Source organism: Scyliorhinus canicula, chromosome 12, assembly GCF_902713615.1.
Source record: "Scyliorhinus canicula chromosome 12, sScyCan1.1, whole genome shotgun sequence".
Classification (NCBI taxonomy): Eukaryota; Metazoa; Chordata; class Chondrichthyes; order Carcharhiniformes; family Scyliorhinidae; genus Scyliorhinus; species Scyliorhinus canicula.
Window position 1 is genome coordinate 4,494,994 of NC_052157.1, and position 24,248 is coordinate 4,519,241.

At 48.0% G+C, this 24,248-nt stretch overlaps 1 protein-coding gene across 2 annotated transcripts in view; it reads left to right on the plus strand.

Moving 5' to 3' along the window:
- Nucleotides 1–23,624, plus strand: part of rasgrf1 (Ras protein specific guanine nucleotide releasing factor 1) — a 173,218-nt gene extending 149,594 nt beyond the window's left edge. For both annotated transcript variants that reach the window (XM_038813451.1, XM_038813452.1), the window contains 6 exons: nt 7,100–7,184; nt 13,499–13,696; nt 13,787–13,866; nt 15,377–15,494; nt 17,883–17,951; nt 21,988–23,624. In XM_038813451.1, coding sequence (XP_038669379.1) covers nt 7,100–7,184; nt 13,499–13,696; nt 13,787–13,866; nt 15,377–15,494; nt 17,883–17,951; nt 21,988–22,080 — 643 coding nt within the window. In that variant the 3' untranslated portion in view covers nt 22,081–23,624. The remainder of the gene's footprint in view (nt 1–7,099; nt 7,185–13,498; nt 13,697–13,786; nt 13,867–15,376; nt 15,495–17,882; nt 17,952–21,987) is intronic.
- The last annotated feature ends 624 nt before the right edge of the window (nt 23,625–24,248 follow it).

The following is a 24,248-nucleotide window of genomic DNA, read 5'->3' on the forward strand; positions in this document are numbered from 1 at the left end:
CCAACTCTTGTGCTGAATGCCCCGGCCAATGAAGGCAAGCATGCCATATACCTTCTTGACCACCTTACCCACCTGCATTGCCACTTACATGGAACTATGGACCTGATCCCTCTGTATATCAATGCTGCTAATGGTACTGCCGATGTCAATGCTCCTAAGGGTTGTCAGATCATATTCTCATGGGAATTTAAGGAGGAGCAATAAATGCTAGATGCTCAGATCCTGTGAATAAATAGAAAAAATCTTCGATTTATGACCCCTAGTTTTAGTTTTCCCCACAAGTAGAAACAATTTGTCTTCAACTGATCTATTGAAACCTCTTTATGGGCGGGATTCTCCTATCCCAAAGAACAAAGAAAAGTACAGCACAGGAACAGGCCCTTCGGCCCTCCAAGCCTGCGCCGACCATGCTGCCCGTCTAAACTAAAATCTTCTACACTTCCGGGGTCCACCCCCCTCTATTCCCATTCTATTCACGTATTTGTCAAGATGCCCCTTAAATGTCACTATCGTCCCTGCTTCCACCACCTCCTACGGCAGCGAGTTCCAGGCACCCACTACCCTCTGTGTAAAAAACTTGCCTCGTACATCTACTCGAAACCTTGCCCCTCACACCTTAAACCTATGCCCCCTAGTAATTGACCCCTCTACCCTGGGAAAAAGCCTCTGACTATCCACACTGTCTATGCCCCTCAGAATTTTGTAGACCTCTATCAGGTCGCCCCTCAACTTCCTTCATTCCAGTAAGAACAACCCAAGTTTATTCAATCTCTCCTCATAGTTAATGTCCTCCATACCAGGCAACATCCTGGTAAATCTCTTCCGCACCCTCTCGAAAGCCTCCACATCCTTCTGGTAGTGTGGCGACCAGAATTGAACACTATACTCCAAGTGTGGCCTAACTAAGGCTCTATACAGCTGCAACATAAACTTGCCAATTTTTATACTCAATGCCACGGCCAATGAAGGCAAGCTGCCGTATGCCTTCTTGACTACCTTCTCCACCTGTGTTGCCCCTTTCAGTGACCTGTGGACCTGTACTTCTAGATCTCTCTGACTGTCAATACTCTTGAGGGTTCTGCCATTTACTGTATATTCCCTACCTGTATTAGACCTTCCAAAATGCATTACCTCACATTTGTCCCGATTACATAGATACATAGATACGTAGAAGATAGGAGCAGGAGGAGGCCTTTTGGCCCCTCGAGCCTGCTCCGCCATTCATCACGATCATGGCTGATCATCCAACTCAATAGCCTAATTCTGCTTTCTCCCCAAAGCCTTTGATCCCATTCTCCCCAAGTGCTGTATCCAGCTGCCTCTGAATATATTCAAAATTTTAGCATCAACTACTTCCTGTGGTAATGAATTCCACAGGCTCGCCACTCTTTGGGCGAAGAAATGTCTCCTTATCTCTGTCTGAAATGGTTTACCCTGAATCCTCAGGCTGTGACCCCTGGTTCTGGACACACCCATCATTGGTAACATCTTCCCTGCATTGACCCTGTCTAGTCCTGTTGGAGTTTTATAAGTCTCCATGAGATCCTCCCTCATTCTTCTGAACTCCAGCGAGAACAATCCCAATCTAGTCAATCTCTCCTCATATGACAGTCCCGCCATCCCTGGAATCAATCTGGTAAACCTTCGCTGCACTCCCTCGAGAGCAAGAACATCCTTCCTCAGAGAAGGAGACCAAAACTGCTCACAATACTCCAGGTGTGGCCTCACCAAGGCCCTGTACAATTGCAACAACACATCCCTGCTTCTATACTCGAAACCTCTTGCAATGAAGGCCAACATACCATTAGCCTTCTTTACCACCTGCTGCGCCTGCATGCTTACCTTCAGCAAATGGTGCACAAGGACGCCCAGGTCCCGCTGCACACTCCCCTCTCCCAGTTCAGGTAGTAATCTGCCTTCCTGTTTTTGCTTCCAAAATGAATAACCTCACACTTATCCAAATTATACTGCATCTGCCATTGGTTTGCCCACTCGCCCAACCTGTCCAGATCTTGCTGTAGGACTTAGGGGGATTAAACTCAATCTGCTATCTCTCCTCCCAAGTCTCCAAACGATCTAAATCCTGCTGTATCCTCTGACAGTCCTCATCGCTATCCGCAATTCCACCAACCATTGTGTCGTCCTCAAACTTACTAATCAGACCAGTTACATTTACCTCCAAATCATTTATATATACTACGAACAGCAAAGGTCCCAGCACTGATCCCTGCGGAACACCACTAGTCACAGCCCTCCAATTAGAAAAGCACCCGTCCATTGCTACTCTCTGCCTTCTATGACCGAGCCAGTTCTGTATGGAACTTTTAGTGATGGAAAGGGATAAGTATACCCCGCAGGGCAAGAGTTATAGCTGGGGGAAGGGCAATTATGATGCCATTAGACATGACTTAGGATGTGTTGGTTGGAGAAGTAGGCTGCAAGGGTTGGGCACACTGGATATGTGGAGCTTGTTCAAGGAACAGCTATTGCATGTTCTTGATAAGTACGTACCAGTCAGGCAGGGAGGAAGGGGTCAAGCGAGGGAACCGTGGTTTACCAAAGAAGTGGAATCTCTTGTTAAGAGGAAGAAGGAGGCCTATGTGAAGATGAGGCATGAAGTTTCAGTTGGGGCGCTTGATATTTACAAGGAAGCGAGGAAGGATCTAAAGAGAGAGCTGAGACGAGCAAGGAGGGGACATGAGAAGTCTTTGGCAGGTAGGATCAAGGAAAACCCAAAAGCTTTTTATAGGTATGTCAGGAATAAAAGAATGACTAGGGTAAGAGTGGGGCCAGTCAAGGACAGTGGTGGGAAGTTGTGTGTGGAGGCTGAGGAGATAAGCGAGATACTAAATGAATACTTTTCGTCAGTATTCACTCAAGAAAAAGATAATATTGTGGAGGAGAATGCTGAGACCCAGGCTATTAGAATAGATGGCATTGAGGTGCGTAGGGAAGAAGTGTTGGCAATTCTGGACAAGGTGAAAATAGATAAGTCCCCGGGGCCGGATGGGATTTATCCTAGGATTCTCTGGGAAGCCAGGGAAGAGATTGCTGAGCCTTTGGCTTTGATTTTTAGGTCATCATTGGCTACAGGAATAGTGCCAGAGGACTGGAGGATAGCAAATGTGGTCCCTTTGTTCAAGAAGGGGAGTAGAGATAACCCCGGTAACTATAGGCCGGTGAGCCTAACGTCTGTGGTGGGTAAAGTATTGGAGAGGATTATAAAAGATACGATTTATAATCATCTAGATAGGAATAATATGATTAGGGACAGTCAGCATGGTTTTGTGAAGGGTAGGTCGTGCCTCACAAACCTTATCGAGTTCTTTGAGAAGGTGACTGAACAGGTAGACGAGGGTAGAGCAGTTGATGTGGTGTATATGGATTTCAGTAAAGCGTTTGATAAGGTTCCCCACGGTCGTCTATTGCAGAAAATACGGAGGCTGGGGATTGAGGGTGATTTAGAGATGTGGATCAGAAATTGGCTAGTTGAAAGAAGACAGAGAGTGGTAGTTGATGGGAAATGTTCAGAATGGAGTTCAGTTACGAGTGGCGTACCACAAGGATCTGTTCTGGGGCCGTTGCTGTTTGTCATTTTTATAAATGACCTAGAGGAGGGCGCAGAAGGATGGGTGAGTAAATTTGCAGACGACACTAAAGTCGGTGGAGTTGTAGACAGTGCGGAAGGATGTTGCAGGTTACAGAGGGACATAGATAAGCTGCAGAGCTGGGCTGAGAGGTGGCAAATGGAGTTTAATGTGGAGAAGTGTGAGGTGATTCACTTTGGAAAGAATAACAGAAATGCGGAATATTTGGCTAATGGTAAAATTCTTGGTAGTGTGGATGAGCAGAGGGATCTCGGTGTCCATGTACATAGATCCCTGAAAGTTGCCACCCAGGTTGATAGGGTTGTGAAGAAGGCCTATGGTGTGTTGGCCTTTATTGGTAGAGGGATTGAGTTCCGGAGCCATGAGGTCATGTTGCAGTTGTACAAAACTCTAGTACGGCCGCATTTGGAGTATTGCGTACAGTTCTGGTCGCCTCATTATAGGAAGGACGTGGAAGCTTTGGAACGGGTGCAGAGGAGATTTACCAGGATGTTGCCTGGTATGGAGGGAAAATCTTATGAGGAAAGGCTGATGGACTTGAGGTTGTTTTCGTTAGAGAGAAGAAGGTTAAGAGGTGACTTAATAGAGGCATACAAAATGATCAGAGGGTTAGATAGGGTGGACAGCGAGAGCCTTCTCCCGCGGATGGAGGTGGCTAGCACGAGGGGACATAGCCTTAAATTGAGGGGTAATAGATATAGGACAGAGGTCAGAGGTGGGTTTTTTACGCAAAGAGTGGTGAGGCCGTGGAATGCCCTACCTGCAACAGTAGTGAACATGCCAACATTGAGGGCATTTAAAAATTTATTGGATAAGCATATGGATGATAAGGGCATAGTGTAGGTTAGATGGCCTTTAGATTTTTTCCATGTCGGTGCAACATCGAGGGCCGAAGGGCCTGTACTGCGCTGTATCGTTCTATGTTCTATGTTCTATGTATCCACCTTGCCAGCTCACCCCTAATCCCATGTGACTTCACCTTTTGTATCAGTCTGCCATGAGGGACCTTGTCAAAGGCCTTACTGAAGTCCATATAGACAACATCCACTGCCCTACCTGTATCAATCATCTTTGTGACCTCCTTGAAAAGATCCATCAAGTTAGTGAGACACGACCTCCCCTTCGCAAAACCGTGCTGCCACTCACTAATTCTCCGGGTCGGAGAATCGCCGGGGGGGGGCAACTGGAGAATCGGCGCCAATGGTGCCGGTGTGGTTGCCGTGGCGCCGGTCGATCGGGGGCCACTAGACATGCCCCCCCCCCCCCCCGGCAATTCTCCATGCTTGACGGGCGGAGTGCCCGCCGAGTTCGGCTGAGTCCCGCCGGCATTGTTCGCGTGTGGTCCTACCCGGCGGGACCTCGGCGTTCTGGCTGCGGGGGCCGTCCTGGTGGGGTGGAGGGGGGATCCAACTCCGGGGGGGGGGGGGGGGGGGGCCTCAACGGTGGCCGGGCCCGCAATCAGGGGCAACCAATTGGCGGGTGGGCTAATTCTGTGGGGGGCCTATGTTCCTCCGCGTCGAGCCCCTGTAAGGCTCCGCCATTTTGCATGGCGCGCATGCACGGACCCGCGCTGGGGCCCGTATCAGCAGCTGGAGCTGAATTCAGTGACCGCCTGGTACTCTCACCGCTGCCGCCCCCCCCGCCCTCAAGCAGCAAGCAGGAAGCCACTTGGGAACGAATCCTACCTGTCCTCAAAAGCAGCGAGCAGGTGCCATGGACTCTAAGGGGGAGCAAGAAGGTGACTACCCTTTCACCACTGACCTCCATGGAGCACAAAGGCACAGCAGCCACTGGCCAGGTGAAGTGGAGTGGGGGGGGGGGGGGGGGCTCCTTCAAGGCTACTGGAGGCTGGGGAGGAGATCAGGCTGCGCTGGAGGGAGTTAGGTCGGGAGTCTCCTCCAGGATGGGGGGTCGCCTTGGGTCTTTCACGCTTGCATGTTGAACGCCCCATAACAGGGCAAAGCACAACCTCAGCCTGTCTGTCTGAAAACCCTCTCACAGCTGCAGCTTGTTCCTTTGGGAAGCATTTCACTCCCCCTGATGTTTTATAGGCTCTGTGGTTTCAATGTTGCTGTGTGCACTCTGTAGTCCCTTTCTACTGGGTTGTCTACATTGAATTTCACACCCCATTGGAGTCCGTGGCTTTGCTTTTAAGGGCCAATGGTGACATTTTACAGACTCTTGACTGGCCGTTGAAAGCTATCTCAAAGGAGGGATTAGCTTTGTTTTTATAGCACTTTGTGGTCCATTTACTCTGAAGTGCTTCCTCTTTTGAGCAGCTGTCCTATCTAACCGCATTTTGTCTGCGGTGGATATTTTACTATTCTGAAGAGCTTCTTAGAAGGAGCAGGTGCTCAGTCTGAATGCTTTTTATCAAGGTGAATTTGTTTCTACTCTGAAGTGCTTTCTAAAAAGAGCAGGTGCTCTGTCTGACAGCAATTTTTAAAAATGGAATCCTCTTCAGCCTTTGCTGCCTGAACAGCACTGGAGGCACTTTGCCACCACTCAGACATTACAGAGCAAGGGTTCCTCAAAGAGGACTTTCTTGCGGCCACTGTTAGATTCTCTGGAAAGATGGGATAACCACACTGTGGGGGGGGGGGGGAGGGGAGGCGATTCAGAGGCCTTTGTAGCCACCGGGTGGTCAGGGACATGGCTGGACAGTGCCCTGGCACTGCCCCCTGGCATCCTGACATCCTGGCCATGCCAACCTGGCACTGCCCCCTGGCATCCTGACATCCTGGCCATCCCAACCTGGCACTGCCAAGTGGTAGGGTGACCTCGTAGCAGGTTGTCACTCATTTGGGGGGTGGGGGGGCTGATGACTGCAATGGGTGGGGGGGGGGGGGTGCTTTGCCAGGGAGAAGGGACAGGTCTTTTCTGATGAGTTTGGGGGGTGGTCTTTGCCGGCAAGGAGGCTGTAGGGTTATTCTTTTTTTGAATAAATTTAGATTACCCAATTCATTTTTTCCAATTAAGGGGCAATTTCACGTGGCCAATCCACCTACTCTGCACATCTTTGGGTTGTGGGGGCAAAACCCACACAGACACAGGGAGAATGTGCAAACTCCACACGGACAGAGACCCAGAGCCAGGATCGAACCTGGGACCTTGGCGCCGTGAGACTGCAGTGCTAACCACTGCTCCACTGTGCTGCCTGCTATAGGGTTATTCTGAGATTAAGGCGCCCTTTGATCTCTGAAAACCCAACCTTGCCGTCGTCTTCAGCTCCCCACAGATCACATTTTCGGCGCAAATCACCACTAGCGCCAAAAAGTTTGGGAGGATTACGATGGGAATTACGCCGGAACAGCTGGCGTGATTTGCACCAATTCCCCCGCCCAGAATTCCATCCATAGTTTGTCACCAATCAGTCCTCTTTCTTCAAGAGGAAAGAGCTCCGATCTGTACTGTCTTTCCATGTCACAAGGGATTAGATGACACGGGTAAGCACTGATGGTTAAATGTTAACGGATCTGTTCTTCCCACAGGGAGTTTTTCGGTCAAGGTTGGATGAAACCTGAGAAGAATGAGAGAGCCCCGTACATTATGAAAACCACCAAGCACTTCAATGATGTGAGTACAAACCATTCGGGGCGTTAGGCCCCCCCCCCCCCCCGCAGCAATCAGCACCAGCCCAGAATGGCACTCTCAACAGGTAGTGTGTGTGCGGAGAACTTGCGGCTCTGTGAGCCCACCCTTCAAAAGCAACCACCCGCTTTCTGAATTTTGTTCAGGGGTCAGGGTGGCACTGGTTTCGAAGTCAGGGCTGCCACCCCCGGAATGCCTCTGTAATCCAGCATTTTGTTGAATTAAAGTTTTCAAAGATTAAAGTAAAAAGGAGCCCTCCAGCCTTCACACCCCTACACAGTCCTCATGCCCCATCCATTCCAACCTGTGCCACCTCATGCCTCTCCACTCACATCCCATGCCCCCCCCCCCACGTCCCATGGCCCTTTATAACTCCTAAGCCAACTTAGTGCCACTTCGTGCCAACCCATGTCCCCATCCACCAAACATCACCTTTACCACTTCCATGCCAACTCAATTAGTATCCTTTGGCGGTTTTTTAAGAGCTTTGACAGTTCCTTGACAGTTCATGCACTTCTTACACATAATCATGTTTACTTTCAACAATCTCAAAAGGTGCCTTACCAATCCCAAAGGCTGCCTTACCTCTCCCAAAAGTGTCCTGGGATCATATCCAATGGGTAACCTATCTGTCCTTTGCTATCTAAATGAATGTACAGTGGTCAGAAGAGGTCTAATCTGCACACTCCGGGTTTCACACTCCTGGCCTACTGGCCTTCTTCAGGGGAAATGGATAGTCTGGTCAGCTGGTCAACTGCCTCCGTAACCTGCACATCCGTGGACCTTGGATCAACTCCATAGAAACGTGGATAGGTCATTCTGACTCTTGGGCCTGCTCCACCATTTAAGTAGACCCTGGCTGATCTTCTCCCATCTTCCCACATTATCCTGTATTCCTTGATGTCATTAGTATCTAGAAATCTATCAACCCCTGCTTTGAATATACTCACGACTGATCCATCTGTGGTTAGGAATTCCAAAGATTCACCACCTTTTGACTTAAGAAATTCCTCCTTAGCTGAAGTCTCAAAAGCCTCCTGCTTATTCTGCGAAAATAGGAAATGCCATGTTCAGGGGCAGGTCTTAGGATTTCTGGGCTGAACCGCCATTTTTCACCATGACAGAGTGGCAGACACCTGCTCCCAAAGAACAATAAGCACAGGAACAGCCCTTCAGCCCTCCAAGCCTGTACCGGTCATGATACCCCCCTTGGCCAAAACCCTCAGCACTTCCTTGTGCCGTATCCCTCTATTCCCATCCTATCCATGTATTTGTCAAGATGCCTTTTGAACGCCGTTAATGTATCTGCTTCCACAACCTCCCCTGGCAACACGTTCCAGGCACTCACCACCACCTGTGTAAAAGACCTGCCTCGCACATCTCCTCGAAACATTGCCCCACAGACCTTAAGCCTATGCCCCCTGATGACTGACCCCTCCACCCTGGGAAAGAGTGCCTGCCCATCCACTCTATCCATGCCCCTCATAATCTTGTAGCCCTCTATCAGGTCAGCCCTCAACCTCCGTCGTTCTAATGAAAACAGTCCGAGTCTATTCAGCCTCTCCACATAGCTAACACCCTCCAGACCAGGCAACATCCTGGTAAACCTCCTCTGCTCCCTCTCCAAAGCCTCCACATCCTTCTGGTAGTGTGGCAACCAGAATTGTGCTCAATATTCCAAGTTCGGCCTTATCAAGGTTCGATACAACTGTAACATGACTTGCCAGTTTTTATACTCAATGCCCCGTCCAATAAAAGCAAGCATTCCGTCTGCTTCCTTGACTACCTTATCCACTTGCGTTGCCATTTTCAAATATCTGTGGACCTGCACGCCCAGATCTCTCTGACTTTCTATATTCCTAAGAGTTTTGCCATTTATGGTATATTTCCCGTCTATGTTAGACCGACAGAAACGCATTACCTTAAGTCACAGAAGTCTCTTTTGAGTGGAAGGGCTCCAATGTGCTAGTGGACATAATGTGCTCCCTTTCCAGGGCCCCCTGCACGCAGATATAGCAGCGAAAGAGGTGTTGATAATTGGGCCAAATGACCCCCTCTCCCACCAACTGCCTGGACTTGCTAAAAGTCTCTCTTTATACTCTCTTTAATAGAACCAAAATGTCAATTAATTAACCATAAATGAGAGGGGGGACAGTCCCTGGTGCGGCACTGTAATTAAAACAAAAAGTTATCTTATATGTTCTCAAGGTGCTTAATCAACCAATACCCTCAACCTATATCTCCTTAACCTGAATAATTAACATTCTATTAATATGAGGAACCGTGACGTTTCTGTAATCGCCACCAGCCGTACAACCCTGCAAAATGTCTGTGCTCCTCCTATTCCAGCCTCTTAATCATCCCCAATTTTAATTGCTCCAACCTTGGTGGCCTTGCGTTCAGCTGCAGAAGCTCCTCCTCCCTAAACCTCACTAATTCTCTATCTCACTTTCCTCCTATAAGATGCTCCTTTACTATCAACATCCTGGGGGTTACCATTGACCAGATACTGAGCTGGATCAGCCATGAATACTGTGGCTGCAACAGCAGGTCCAAGGCTAGGGATCCGGCAACGAGTAACGCACCTCCTGACCCCCCCCCCACCCCCTCCCCCCAAAGCCTGTCCACCATCTACAAGGCACAAATCAGGAGTGTAATGAAATACTCCCCACTTGCCTGGATGAATGCAGCTCCAACAACACTCAAGGGCAGGAGAAACAGAAGTCTGAGAACACGCACAAACAGACTCAAAAACAGCTTCTTCCCCACTGTCACCAGACTCCTAAATGACCCTCTTATTGACTGACCTCATTAACACCACACCCTGTATGCTTCATCCGATGCCAATGCGTATGTAGTTACATTGTATATCTTGTGTTGCCCTATTATGTATTCTCATGTATATTCTTGTATTTTCTTGAATTCTGTTTAATTCCCTTTTCTTCCCATGTACTGAATGATCTGTTGAGCTGCTCGCAGAAAAATACTTTTCACTGTACCTCGGGACACGTAACAATAAACAAATCCAATCCAATCCAATCCAAATCCAATCCAACCCAATCCAAAGAAGCTCGACACCATCCAGGATAAAGCAGCCCCGCTTGATTGCTCCCCCTTCCACAAGCATTAAATCCCTCCACTATTGACCGTGTGTACCATCTACAAGATGCACCAAGGTTTTGTAGACTGCACCTTCCAAACCCACAACCCCATATAATAATAATAATTTTTATTATTGTCACAAGTAGGCTTATATTAACACTGCAATGAAGTCACTGTGAAAATCCCCTCGTTGCCACACTCCGGCGCCTGTTCGGGTACACAGAGGGAGAATTCAGAATGTCTAATTCACCTACCATCTAAAAGGACAAAGGCGGCAGATACCTGGCTGCACCACTACCTGGAGCTTCCTCTCCAAGCCACTCACCATCCTGACTTGGAAATATATTGTTGTTCCTTCACTGTCGCTGGGTCAAAATCATGGAATTCCCTCCCTAACAGCACTGTGGGTGTACCTACACTTCAGCGATTCAAGGAGGCAGTTCACCACCACCTTCTCAAAGGCAACTGGGATAGATAACAAATACTGACCTAGCCAGCGACATTCACATCATATAAATCAATTTTAGTAAAGCTACCTCTTTGACTAATTTTTGGTCACCTGTCTTAATATTTCCTATTTTGCTTGGTATCACATTGTGTTATAACGCAACTTTGAAGTACCTAGGGGCACGTTATGATCTCAAAGGTACTATATACAAGTTAAGTTGTGTTATTTCCTCAGCTAAAGTGTCCTCATTCATAGAATCCCTACAGTGCAGAAGGAGGCCATTCGGCCCATCGAGTCTGCATCCTTCAAAAGGACACCTTGCCAAGGCCCAATCTCCCCTCTAGTCCTGTATCCCCACTCAACCTTTGGTCACTAAGGGCAATTTATCATGGCCAATCCACCTAGCATTCAAATCATTGGACTGTGGGAGGAAAGCTGAGCTAACGGGGGAAACCCACACAGACATGGGGAGAATGTGCAGACTCCGCACAGCCAGCCATCCAAGGCTGGAATCAAACCCGCGTCCCTGGCGCTATGAGACAACAGTGATGACCACTGTGCCACCCATCTTCATCGTAATTCACAAGTCTGAGCTGGACAGAGTTTGGTTGGGTAAGGTATATGGACCAGAAGGTGGTAACTAGAATTGAGTTACCAAATGAACCATGAATGACGAAGCTTGCTCGAGGGATTAAATGGCCTACTCCTGTTTCTAGAGTAGTTGAGAAGTAAGGGTTTCTATAATGTGCTTTGTTTATTGTTCCCCTACTTATAAAAGATGTCTTTGGGTGTCAGCCAGGATCAATCACTATCATTTCTGCCTCTGTGACTCAACACCAAATCTGCCTGATATACACCCCATGTGAAAATCAACCACTTCATCTGCTCTAGGTGCATAACATGTTTCTTTTTTGTTTTGTTGGCAGACATTAACCAACCAAAAGTAAAATGAAAGAAATAAGGTGGGATTCTCTGGCCTCCCAGCCGTGTGTTTCCCGGCGGTGTTCCGCTCTCTGGCAGCGGGATTCTCTATCCCTGCCACTATCAATGGGAATTCTCAATGAAGCCACCTCACACTGCCAGGAAAACCGCGGGCGAGGGCGGGCGGGGGTGGGCGTGGGTGCACTACCTGAGGATCCCACCACTTGCCAATAGGCGGAGAGTTTGATTTGGGAGCAAGAAGAGAGTGCTGGAGACTCCTGAGCATTAACTTCCAGAATTCAATTTATAATTTGAAGGGCACTTCACGCCCGATTTGGGAAACTACCAGAGTGAGGTGGGCCTCAAGAGTTGAGCAATGGAACCAGCGCCTGTAGAGATTGTGGAATGGATTATCCCACTGCTACATTTGTCGACCAAGCATCCATTTTACACCCGCTGACCTGTACCAGTTCCTGATCTTCGATATTGGATAGTTTCTCACCGTCAGTACCCCGTACTCAGCCATGGATTCCGCTCCTCAGCCAGTTCGCCTTCCTGGTTTTACAATCTTCCTCCTTCTGAGCAATCCGGAAGATCTTGGAGTTCCAGTTGCCTCTCATTGGAATGCTCAGCCACTTGAGATAGAAACGGGATAACATACTACTTCATGGGCAGCACGGTGGCGCAGTGGTTAGCACTGCAGCCTCACGGCGCCGAGGTCCCAGGTTCGATCCCGGCTCTGGGTCACCGTCCTTGTGGAGTTTGCACATTTTCATAGAATTTACAGTGCAGAAGGAGGCCATTCGGCCCATCGAGTCTGTACCGGCTCCAAGAAAGAGCACCCTACCCAAGGTTAACACCTCCACCCTATCCCCATAACCCAGTAACCCCACCCAACACTAAGGGCAATTTTGGACACTAAGGGCAATTTAGCATGGCCAATCCACCTAACCTGCACATCTTTGGACTGTGGGAGGAAACCGGAGCACCTGGAGGAAACCCACGCACACACGGGGAGGATGTGCAGACTCCACACAGACAGTGACCCAAGCCGGAATCGAACCTGGGACCCTGGAGCTGTGAAGCGATTGTGCTATCCACAATGCTACCGTGCTGCCCACTCTCCCCGTGTCTGCGTGGGTTTTGCCCCCACAACCCAAAGATGTGCAGGTTAGGGGGATTGGCCACGCTAAATTGCCCCTTAATTAGAAAAAATAAATTGGGCACTCTAAATTTATTTTAAAAGACATACAATTGCAGAATCTTACCGCTTAGAAAGTGGCTGTTCGGTCCAATCTGTTTGTGCTGCTCTTTGGAAAACTTATCCAACTTGTCCTTCCAAACTTTCCCATAGGCCTGAAAATGTCTCCTTTTCAAATATTTATCCAATTCCTTTTTGAAACCAGCTTCTACCAGCATGTTAGTCAGTGCATTCCTGATCACCAGAACCTGGTGAATAAAAGTAAATATTTTCCTCACCTTCACCATCCCTAATACCATTGAAAAACCGTTTCTTTCTATCTTCTCAACCAAAAGCCCTGGTCATTTTGAACATCTCTATTAAATCCCGTCTGAACCTCCTCTCCGCCAGGGAGAACAATTCCAGTTTCTCCAGTAGTCTCTCCGTGGAACTGAAGTCCCCATGCCCCCTCTTCCCCCCCCCCCCCCCCCCCCCCCCCCCCCCCCCCCCCCCGTGCCCCAGTAGATTCCTAGTAAATCTCCTCTGCACTCTCTTCAAAACCTTGACTTCCTTTCTAAAGTGCGGCATTCAGAATTGGACACAATACTTGGATGATGAAGTTACAATTTCTCTCTCTGTTCCTCTCAGATCAGCAACTTAATAGCTTCCGAGATTTTGAAGAGCGATGATGTTAACATTAGAACTACAGCCATTGAGAAATGGGTGGCGGTGGCCGACATCTGTAAGTGTCTACACAACTACAACGCCGTGCTGGTGATAACCTCAGCCTTGAACCGAAGCGCCATTTTCCGGTTGAAGAAGACATGGCTGAAGGTATCAAAACAGGTGGGTGGAGCGGGCAGTCATTCTTGGATGATGTTTTGCAGCCTCCCTCAGGTCTGTGCCCTACTCATTTTCTCTCTCGCTCTGTTTCAGACGAAGGCATTAATCGACAAGTTGCAAAAACTGGTGTCTTCTGAAGGACGATTCAAAAACCTTCGCGAGGCTTTGAAAAAGTATGTTTCAATTTCCTCAAGCAGATGCTGCATAGACCCACAGGAAGAGAAATCAGTCTTGGGCAGTTGTGCTCTACGGGCACCGACTCTTGGCTTTCTGTTACAAGTCACCCCCGATCTTGCAGGCAATAGGATTGACCATCCGATTGGAAGGATGACTGGTGGCCAGTTCTGCCAGTTAGATACAACAGTCCAAAATCCTCTTCTATCCCATTGAATGTTGGGGATCAGGACTGAACAGTAACAGTAAGCAAAGCAATGATTGTGGCTTCCGCCATATTTTGTTTCGACGTTGGCCTCTTTGAATCCTGTCAAAGTCAGACCTGCTATACGCCCAGAGTCCTGTCCACCTTCACCAGCACACATTTACGTTTAACTGTACTGGGGCACTCCTCCAGAATAGCTTGCCCGGCTGACCCTTTCACAATGTTGGTTCAGATGAAGGAGAACACTTCATCCATGTAACTTTGTCCATAAAATCAGAGCAAACAGCACAGAAGGAGGCCATTCAGCCCATCATGCCTATGCTGGCCCTTTGGAAGAACTATCCAGTTATCCCCACTTCTCTAACATTTCCCCAATTCTTTCCCTTTTTAAGCATTTATCCAAATCCGTTTTGGAAGTCATTATTGGATGTGCATCTGCCACCCTTTTCAGGCAGTGCATTCCAGATCATATTAATAATAACAATAATCCATATTATTGTCACAAGTAGGCTTGCATCAACACTGCAATGAAGTTACTGTGAAAATCCCTGGACGCCACACTCCGACGCCTGCTCGGCTACACAGAGGGAGAATTCAGAATGTCCAATTCACCTAACAGCATGTCTTTCAGGACTTGTGGGAGGAAACTAGAGCACCCGGAGGAAACACACGCAGACACGGGGAGAACATGCAGATTCCGCACAGACAGTGACCCAAGCCAGGAATCAAACCTGGGGCCATGGAGCTGTGAAGCAATTGTGCTAACCACTGTGCTACCATGCTGCCTTAACAACTCAGTACATAAAATAATGTCCTAATTTCCTCTCTGATTCTCCCTAATCTCTGGTACCATTCTACTTAAACCTCCTGTGCATTCTCACCAAGATCTTGACATCCTTTCTAAGTGTGGTGACATATTTCCGTCATTTGAATATGAATCCAAGATGGTGTCCAACCAGAGTGTAAGAGTTCTACAGCCCACCAGACATAGGATGTGTGGTAGTCACCACTGATGTATATACTGTATCTATATGTAAGGCCACTGTACTACAGGTACGGGTGTAAATCCCTGCCTGCTGGCTATGCCTAGTAGGCGGAGTATAAATATGTGTGCTCCCCGTACAGCAGCCATTTCGTCAGCTGCTGTAGGAGGCCGCACATCTCTGTGTAATAAAGCCTCGATTACATTCGACTCTCGTCTCGTCGTAATTGATAGTGCATCAAGATGCACACTCCCAATCCTGCTGCAGCTGTTATAAAGTTTCATCGTTAACAAATAATTTCTCTCTTTTTGTTGCCTGAAGTTGTGACCCTCCGTGTGTTCCTTATTTGGGGATGTACCTAACAGACCTGGCATTTATTGAAGAGGGAACGCCAAATTATACTGAAGATGGTTTAGTCAACTTCTCCAAGATGAGAATGGTAGGTCCATGGAGATTGGATTTGTCCCTTTTGTCTTTATTAAACCGCTTTCCCTCCTCTGCCACACAACAATCTCTGAGAGAGCGTTTGAGATGTCTCCTTTTTACGGAGGACCAATAGGATCCATCACGTAGATGCAGGACATGGCCACTTATCCAAGAACACAAAAAATAACCTGTTCCCAGATATTTTGCAAAACTTTTATTTCCATGTCATAGAAAGAGAGAAATTTGACTCGGGCAGTGACACAAAATGAGTATTGTATCTGCCACCAGTTATACTCCCCTCTCCTGAAGGCCAAGGTCCTGGTGGGCACTAACTATGTGCTGGTACTTCATCCCAAACGGACACTCTTCCTGTGCGATACAGGCCTGAGGTTATTTGACAATCTAGAGCATCACAGTAAAGCCTGATCTTATGCTCAGCATATAAAACATTCACTTCCTGTAGCGGTCCCCCGATAGTGATGTGTTTTTTTAAAATATTTTTATTCTCCTCCTTTTTCACATTTTCTCCCAAATTTACACCCACACTAAACAATAATCAGTAACGAATGTAATGTCAATCCCTATATCAATAACAACGATCCCATCCTCCCACCAAACCCCCAAACATCAGCCCGCATGTTCACATAAACAAATGACAAAAAGGAATCAGGGATCCCCCATAGTCGCCATTAACACATACAGCCTTCTCCCCCCAACCCTCCCACCCCACCCCCCCAACTAATGTTCGATGTTATCCAGTTCTTGAAAGTGCATAATGATTAACACCCAAGAATGGTAGAACCCCTCCATCCTTCCCCTCAGTTCAAACTTAACCTTCTCAGGAGTCAAGAATTCCAGCAGGTCCCCCCGCCACGCCAGGGCCCAGGATGGAGAGGTTGCTCTCCAACCCATCAGGATCCGCCTTCGGGCGATCAACAAGGCGAAGGCTACGACATCTGCCTCCGCGCCCGTTTCCAACCCCGGCTGGTCCGACACCCCGAATATGGCCTCCCGGGGGCCCGGGTCCAGTTTCATGTGCACCGCTTTCGAGATTACCCTAAAAACCTCCTTCCAGTAATCCTCCAGCTTTGGACAGAACCAAAACATATGAACGTTCACACAAATCTTCTACCCCCTCAAAGAGCCGGCTCATCCTCGCCCTTGTAAAGTGCGCTCTATACACAACCTCGCGCACAAGGTGGAGGCAGTCACCCTCCAGAGCAGCTCACACCAAAACCCCTCCTCCATACCCTCTCCCAACTCTTCCTCCCATTTTGCTTTGATCCCTCGATAGTGATGCTGATCAGGACATTGTAATTCCCTTCCCTTGCCTAGCGAATCCCTGATGTATTGCTGTTGATACTGACTGCGTCTATCAAACTTCATATAAATGTTGATGGACTTCCATTCATTTTTTATGAGCCTCTAGGTGCAGTATATATATGGAAAGCTTTTATTTAAACCAAGGAATTTTAACTTGTACATTGCCTGATTTTATCAGTCCCAGGAACCTTTGTACAAGACCAACCCCTAAACTCAGCATTAATTGTTGGATTGTAGGACAGTGTCAAATATGGATCATAAATTTTAATCAATAGAACCATAGGACCATAGAATTCCAACAGCAGAAGGAGGCCATTTGGCCCATCGAGTTTGCACCCACCCTCTGAAAGAGCACCCTACCTAGGCCCACTCCTCTGCCCTATTCCCATAACCCTACCTAACTTGCACATCTTCGGATACTAAGGGGCAATTTAGCATGGCCAATCCACTTAACCTGCACATCCATGGACTGTGGGAGGAAACCGGAGCGCCCGGAGGAAACCCACGCAGGTACGGGGAGAACGTGCAAACGCCACACAGTCACCCGAGGCTGGAATTGAACCCGGTCGCTGGGGCAATAGGAATGAAAGAGCATAATGTCATTGGAATTCCAGACAGTGAAGAACATGAAATATGGATTAGGTTCAGTTGAATTTTGCATAATTGAAGTGAAATTGGGAATGAGATGGCGGGGGGGGGGGGGGGTTGCCTATCATGATTGTACGGGGTACAGGATGTGAGCTTTGTAAGTTATGTAGGAGCAGGGAAAGTAGTTAGAATCTGAGAAACCTCCAAACACAAAAGGAACTGAAGACTGAGAGAAGTTGATTCACAAATAGACTACCGTTCCGATCCAGGAGCATGATCAAATTTTTAACTCGATTGGGCAGTAGATACTGGGCATAAGACAATAAAGGCAGTCAAATGGCCCTTTCTCATGTGCTTGTGTTATTTTAAACAAGGACGTTAAAATAGACTTTCACTGATGTGTCTGTTCAGCTGTATCTGTGTTTGACTCATGGCTCCATCAATGTAATAGATTGCTGTGCCTGTTTTCATGCTGCATTTATATTAACAGATATCTCACATAATTCGGGAAATCAGACAATTCCAGCAGACTGCCTATAAGATAGAGCAACAAAGCAAGGTTGGTTCATTTTAACTTCTGTGTAAATTGAAAGGTTTTGCAGTATCTATTCCTGAGTGGACAGTGTGGAAATAGTTTCTGATGGAGTTGTCTGAAGGAGGACTACAGGTTAGGACACCAGGGCAACTCCCTGCTTTAGTCTTCAATAGCATCGTGAAATCCTTAACATCAATTTGAGCAGCAGACATAACCTTGGTTTAACACTTTGCCCACAGGATATAGCTCTGACACTGCAGCATTCTCTCAGTAGTGGAGGCTGTTAATGCACTTTTTTGTTCTAACTTTATTTTATTTTAGAAAATATTTTATTGAAGCATTTGTAATTTTCACAGTTTACGGTTTAACACTTGAACATTCTCTTAAACAACCGCGTGCCAAAGCACGGAAAAATCCTAAAACAATGTCCCCTACTACCCCTGCTCTATTTCCTAATTACTGTACCTGTGTACTCAGTTCCCTGTCCTTGTTTTACACTACCATGCCTCCCAATCCCCCCCCCCCCCACCCCCTTACTGCTGATGTTCAATTTTCCTTGAAGAAGTCAATGAATGGCTGCCACCTCCGAGCAAAGCCCTGAATTGAACCTCTCAAGGTCGAACTTAATCTTTTCCAGCCTGGAAACCCTGTCCTGTCACTAACCCACACTCCTGACTTTGGAGGCTCTGAGCCCCTCCATCCCAGCAAAATTCATCTCTGGGCCACCAGGGAGGAAAAAGCCAGAAAATAGGCCTCCCCCCCCCCCCCCCCCCCCCCCCCGTGCCTTGGCCCCCAGATCCTCCGATACCCCAAATATTGCCAATTCTGGACTCAGAACCATCCTCCCTTCCAGGATCTCTGACATAACATCCGCAAATCCCTGCCAGAATCCTCTCAACTTTGGATGCGTCCAAAACATATGGACATGATTTGCCAGCTTCCCCCACAGCATCCGCATCTATCCTCCACTTCCTCAAAACACCTGCTCATCCGGGCTACCATCATGTTGGCCCCATGAACCACCTTGAACTGGATCAGGCTTAAGCCTGGCACAAGACGAGGATGAATTAACTCTCTTCAAAGCCTTTTCCCATAATTCAATTTCTAACTCTCCTCCCAGCTCCTCTCCTCACTTCCTCTGCACCTCCCCAATTGGGACTCTTTCCCAGTCTATCAACTCCTTGTATATCTCCGAAACCCTCCCCTCCCCAAACCCTGTTTTTGACATCACCTTATCCTGCAGTCCCCTCAAGGGGAGGTGAGGAAAGCTTGGAACCTGCCTCCGTACAAAGTCTGTAGGTACCGAAACCCCTTCCCACCCGGCAACTCAAACTCCTCTTCCAATGCCTCCGAGCTCGGGAAACCCTCCTGAATGAAGAGATCCCCAAATCTCTCAATCTCTGCCCGTTGCCAACTCCTAAAGCCCCCATCCAGCCTCCCCCGGAACAAACGGCGATCATCACAGATCGGTGACCACGCTGATGCCCCCTCCAATCTCATGTGCTGTCTCCATTGCCCCCACACCCTCAGGGCTGCCACCACTGGGCTTGTGGAGTACCGAGCCATTACTGAAGCCTCCGAACTCGTACCCTTACAGGATGCCGCCTGCACTCGCTCCCATACTGACCCCTCCCCCACTACCCACTTCCTGACCATTGGTATATTGGCCGCCCAGTAATAATTAATAAAACTCGGGAGGGCCAGACCCCCCTCTCCGTGACCCTGTTCCAGGAGTGCCTTCTTCACCCTCGGGGCTTTGCCCGCCCACGCAAAACCCGAGATCGCCGCATTCATTTTCCTAAAAATGGCCTTCGGGACAAAAATCGAGAGACATTGAAAAACCCAATTTTATTTTAAACTCATCTCCTTCCAAATTATCCCCATTTTTCAGCTCTGCCCAACCTCAGCCAGTGCTGCAGAAAGGGGGAGGGTGAATGCGCTGACCACTTTCACAACTAAACCAGTAGTTTCCCTGTGTTCACTCGCTATCCAAACTTGGACAGATATCCTTCGTCATCGTTGGGTCAAGATGCAAAACTCTCTCTCTGTCATCACTGTGGGCGTTCCTTCACTATGAGCACTACAGCAATTCAAGAAGGCGGTTCAACACCACCTTCTCAAGAGGCAACAATGGATGGGCAATCAGTTCAGACCTTACCAGCGAAGCCCACATCCAGAGATTTTATTTAAAACCAGGAGTCAAAACGTTATCTGTTTCTCTCTCTCCACAGATGCTGCCAGACCTGCTGAATTTGTCCAATATTTTCTGTTATTTCAGTTTCCCAGCACCCGCACCATTTTACTTTCCTTTTAGAGTTGGCCTGGGCGCGGTGACCAGGGAGATAAATGTGGATAAAGGAATCTTAAAGTAGAAAATTTGCGAAATGGATCATAACAATAGATGGTCACAAGCCTGAGTTCCCGTTCCAATTCTCTTCCTGCACCTAATGACACACCAAGGCAGACCTCCGTCTGTTTCTCTAGCTAGCGATTGATGGAACAGGTCGCGAGTCTGTCGCCGGAGGCTTACAGCTTGAAGGGTACCACTCCACATCAAGCGTGTCTGTCCAAAAGTCTCTTCCGCTCTTAACGCCAGCCATTGGCACATTGGAAGGGCTTGCAGGTTGATATTCACGCTGTTTGGCTGCATTATCAAAGCACCTTCCTTGGCCATCAGGTCCTGGGAGTCAAATCCGGGGCTCCTGCCTCAGAGGGAGGGCAACTCCTCACGCCATCACAAGACCTCCTTGAGTTTGCAGTAAACCTGCCAATTTGCCATGGGCCTGCAACATTTTTTAAATGTCATTCTCCATTTTCCCACTCCCCTTATTATATTGTTTTATTAAGGGAACTGTTCTCAAGCCCAGTGCGAGGAGCACAACCATTCAGATATTCTCCTCGTACCCTGTGGGGAGGTGGGAGTGGGAAGATCGATTGTCCTTTGACCTCTGCATAGCCCTTTAGACTGAAGACAGATCCAAATCTGGAGCTTGCTACATCGAGCACCCCAGATGTGAATTCACCTCATCTAATTCCTGGTCGCCTCAGGGAGCAGCAATCTTGTCATCCTAAATTAACAAAGAGGGCGGAATTTTCTGATTTCTGTTTCGCACAGAGGCGCAGCAGGTGGAAGAAAAGGGTGGGGGGGGGGGGGGGGGGGGGGGGCTGACCCCCAAGGACAGCTTCCTCAGACGTACTTTTAGCCGCTCCACGGGAACAAAGTTGTGGGGCAGGTCTAATGATGTAACACTGGCAAGGCGGCTCAATCAATCACCCCTCAATCACCCCAAACAATCTCAGCTGTCTAACCTAATCTTTAGTTAAAATTCCTCATGATTGTTGTTGAAACCCGAATGTTTGATTGATGTCCCTCAGGGATGGATACCATTCTCGGTTTGACCCAAATGTTACTCCAGCCCCATATAACATGGTTGACGCTTAAAGACATCAACACATCAAAAATAAACAGTGGAAAGTCTTGCATAAAGGCGTGCGGGTTAGGTGGATAGGCCATGTTAAATTGCCCTAAGTGTCCAAAAAGGTTAGGAGGGGTTATTGGGTTACGGGGATAGGGTGGAAGTGGGTCGGTGCAGACTCGATGGGCCAAATAGCCTCCTGCACTGTATGTTCTATGTAAAGTAAACTCCAAGGGCGGAATTCTCCGACCCCCGTGGGGCGCCAAAGGTCGTTCGTGCCGGCTGGCAGAGCGGAAACCACTCCGGCGCGGGCCTAGCTCCTAAAGGTGCGGAGAATTCTGCCGGGACCCCCTGCCCCACCGGGTAGGGGAGAATCCTGGCCCAGATACCTGGCTATATGTGGTTTCCAATTGAAGAGCAACTATATAGGGCTACCAATGAAATTTCTCAGGCAGGCAATGAAATTGAGTGTCAGGATATAAATTAGACATGCTGCATGTTTTCAACTATAATCAAAGCGCAATTCTGAACTTTACTCTGGTCAGGTTGTAGACTATAGACATTTGCATGCTTGTCAATCACTATGACCAACTACGCTCCATTTCAAAATCCTCATAGGAATCTTCTTGTTTTGCTTCAATCAGGTGGCAAGATATTTGCTGGTCCAGTTGAATGTCATGGATGAAGAAAGTCTTTATGAAGCATCCCTGAGGATAGAACCAAAGCTTCTGACCTGAATCCCAACCATCCCTTGCATCAGAAACCTTGCATAAATGGTGATATCACTGCTCTCCTCCAATGTGCTGTGCATGGGGCCATCGCTGAAAAGTAGACTCGAACAAGAGAAATACCCGAGGAGTGCACCAACCATCTGTTCGCTCGGCAGGGAAATCTGACATTAACCAGCTGCTGTACGGCAAATCTTTAACAAAACAAAACACTGCAGCAGTCGTGGGTTTTTGTGATACCAATTGAGTCATTTCAGAATCTTAGAAAACCTAAGAAAAAGCTTCTTTAAAAATGTCTAGGAATGGATGGCATAATGGGCCAGAACATTGTCCTTTCTGGTTTCTGGTCCAGCCTAGAGTGCTGGGAAGGAAAAACCTCTCCTCTCTTGCAAAGGGTTGTGTGATGTAGATGGTCAGCAAACTCTCTTCACCACTGGCACCTGAATTAATGCCTCAGAACGATGACGTCAATGACTCATGGCTCTGATGAAGGAGGTTATTGCACGCGTCTTTCATCTCTGGGACCTGCTCCCAATTCAGCTCAGCTTGGTGGGATGACGACCCCCTTCTTGCTGATGAAGGATCGTGTCATCCACACACTTGCCCATTATCAGTGGGTTAAAGGGTTGTGAACCGGATTTTCTATCCCCCTGATTGGTGATGTGTAAGTTCCCTCACACTGATGAAGGGCAATCTGACGGCATTGATCAATGCACCATCCTTTTTTTGAGAAGATCAGGGTTTATCCCAGAATGTTCAGATGACGGTTTTCTCCCTCGCTGGCCACTTAGCGTTCAGCCCACTCAACTTCCACCTCTGAGTTCAAATTAAGTTCACACTGGTTGGTCAAACGTCTCCTTTCTTTGGTAAAGGCTGGGTTAGCAACTTTAGGGCCTGGGTTGAGATCCTGCTCATGCTCTTTTACTGGATGTTAAGGGTCTTAAGTGAAATGAGTCGGAGTAGTCGCAATCTAATTTTGGCAGACATAGATCCACACAATAAAAAGTCCTCGAGATACGGCATCTATGATCAGTGAGCATGAATGATTAGTGTGAGAGCTGGAGATGTCACGCTGATGCAATAGGGATCCCTCCTGAGGTTAAATTACATCATCATGGTGGGGTAGAGTTTCCATTTCCCTGCACCCACCTCCCTGCTGTACCTAATTGCAGAACACTGAACATTAACCGATTCCTCAGCTTTGTTCACCTTCATTTTTATGAACACAAGTAAAATTAGCTACCCTGTTCCCAGACCTAACTTCTTAAGAAACAATCTGGAACCAAAATCCTGCTGAAGCTCATCTCCAGGCCAATGCCTCTCTGTCGATCTCAAAGCTGCTTTCGGTTTTGCTGGAGTTATTTTGACTGGGATAAGATGCCCTGTGTGTAGGATGAGATTTGTTGTGTTAATTCCGCGGAGACTTTGGTCCACCTGTTAGAGACCCCCTCAGCAGAGATGAGAATCATGAAGCTAAGGCCGGAGCGTTTGCTCGCTCTACGTGTATTTGAACATTATTTTATGAGTAAAGACATTTTTCACAAATCTGTTAACACTTTCTTGGGAATTGTTTTATTTTAACCGTTCACACATTGACCGGCTAGTAACGTGTACAAACAGGATTGAGCTAGCGGCCCGCTCGGCAGACCATCGACAGAAGGTTTTGAGCATGATTACCTGCTATAATTACCCGGAGCACCCACTAAGCTCCAAACAAAGGCCCAAGCATCGATTTGTCACGGTGCGACATGCTGTAGCCACAGCTGTCCAACGCAAGGTAATACCAGGGCCGGCCTTCAATTTGCCTTTTCAGATGGACGATTTAATCTTGCACGGGATGAATCGAGAAGCATAACCTTAAACTATGAGTTAGGCTGGTCATGGATGATGTCAAAAAGCACTTCTTCATCTAATCTGGAATGTTCCCAATCGAAAAGCTGTTGAGGCTGGTTAGGGGAATGGGGGGAGGGGGGGTAAGGTGCCAACTGAACATTTCAAGGGCAGCACGGTGGCGCAGTGGTTAGCATTGCTGCCTCACGGCGCCGAGGACCCGGGTTCGAATCCCGGCCCTGGGTCACAGCCCGTGAGGAGTTTGCACATTCTCCCCGTGTCTGCGTGGGTTTCGCCCCCACAACCCAAAGATGTGCAGGGTAGGTGGATTGGCCACGCTAAATTGC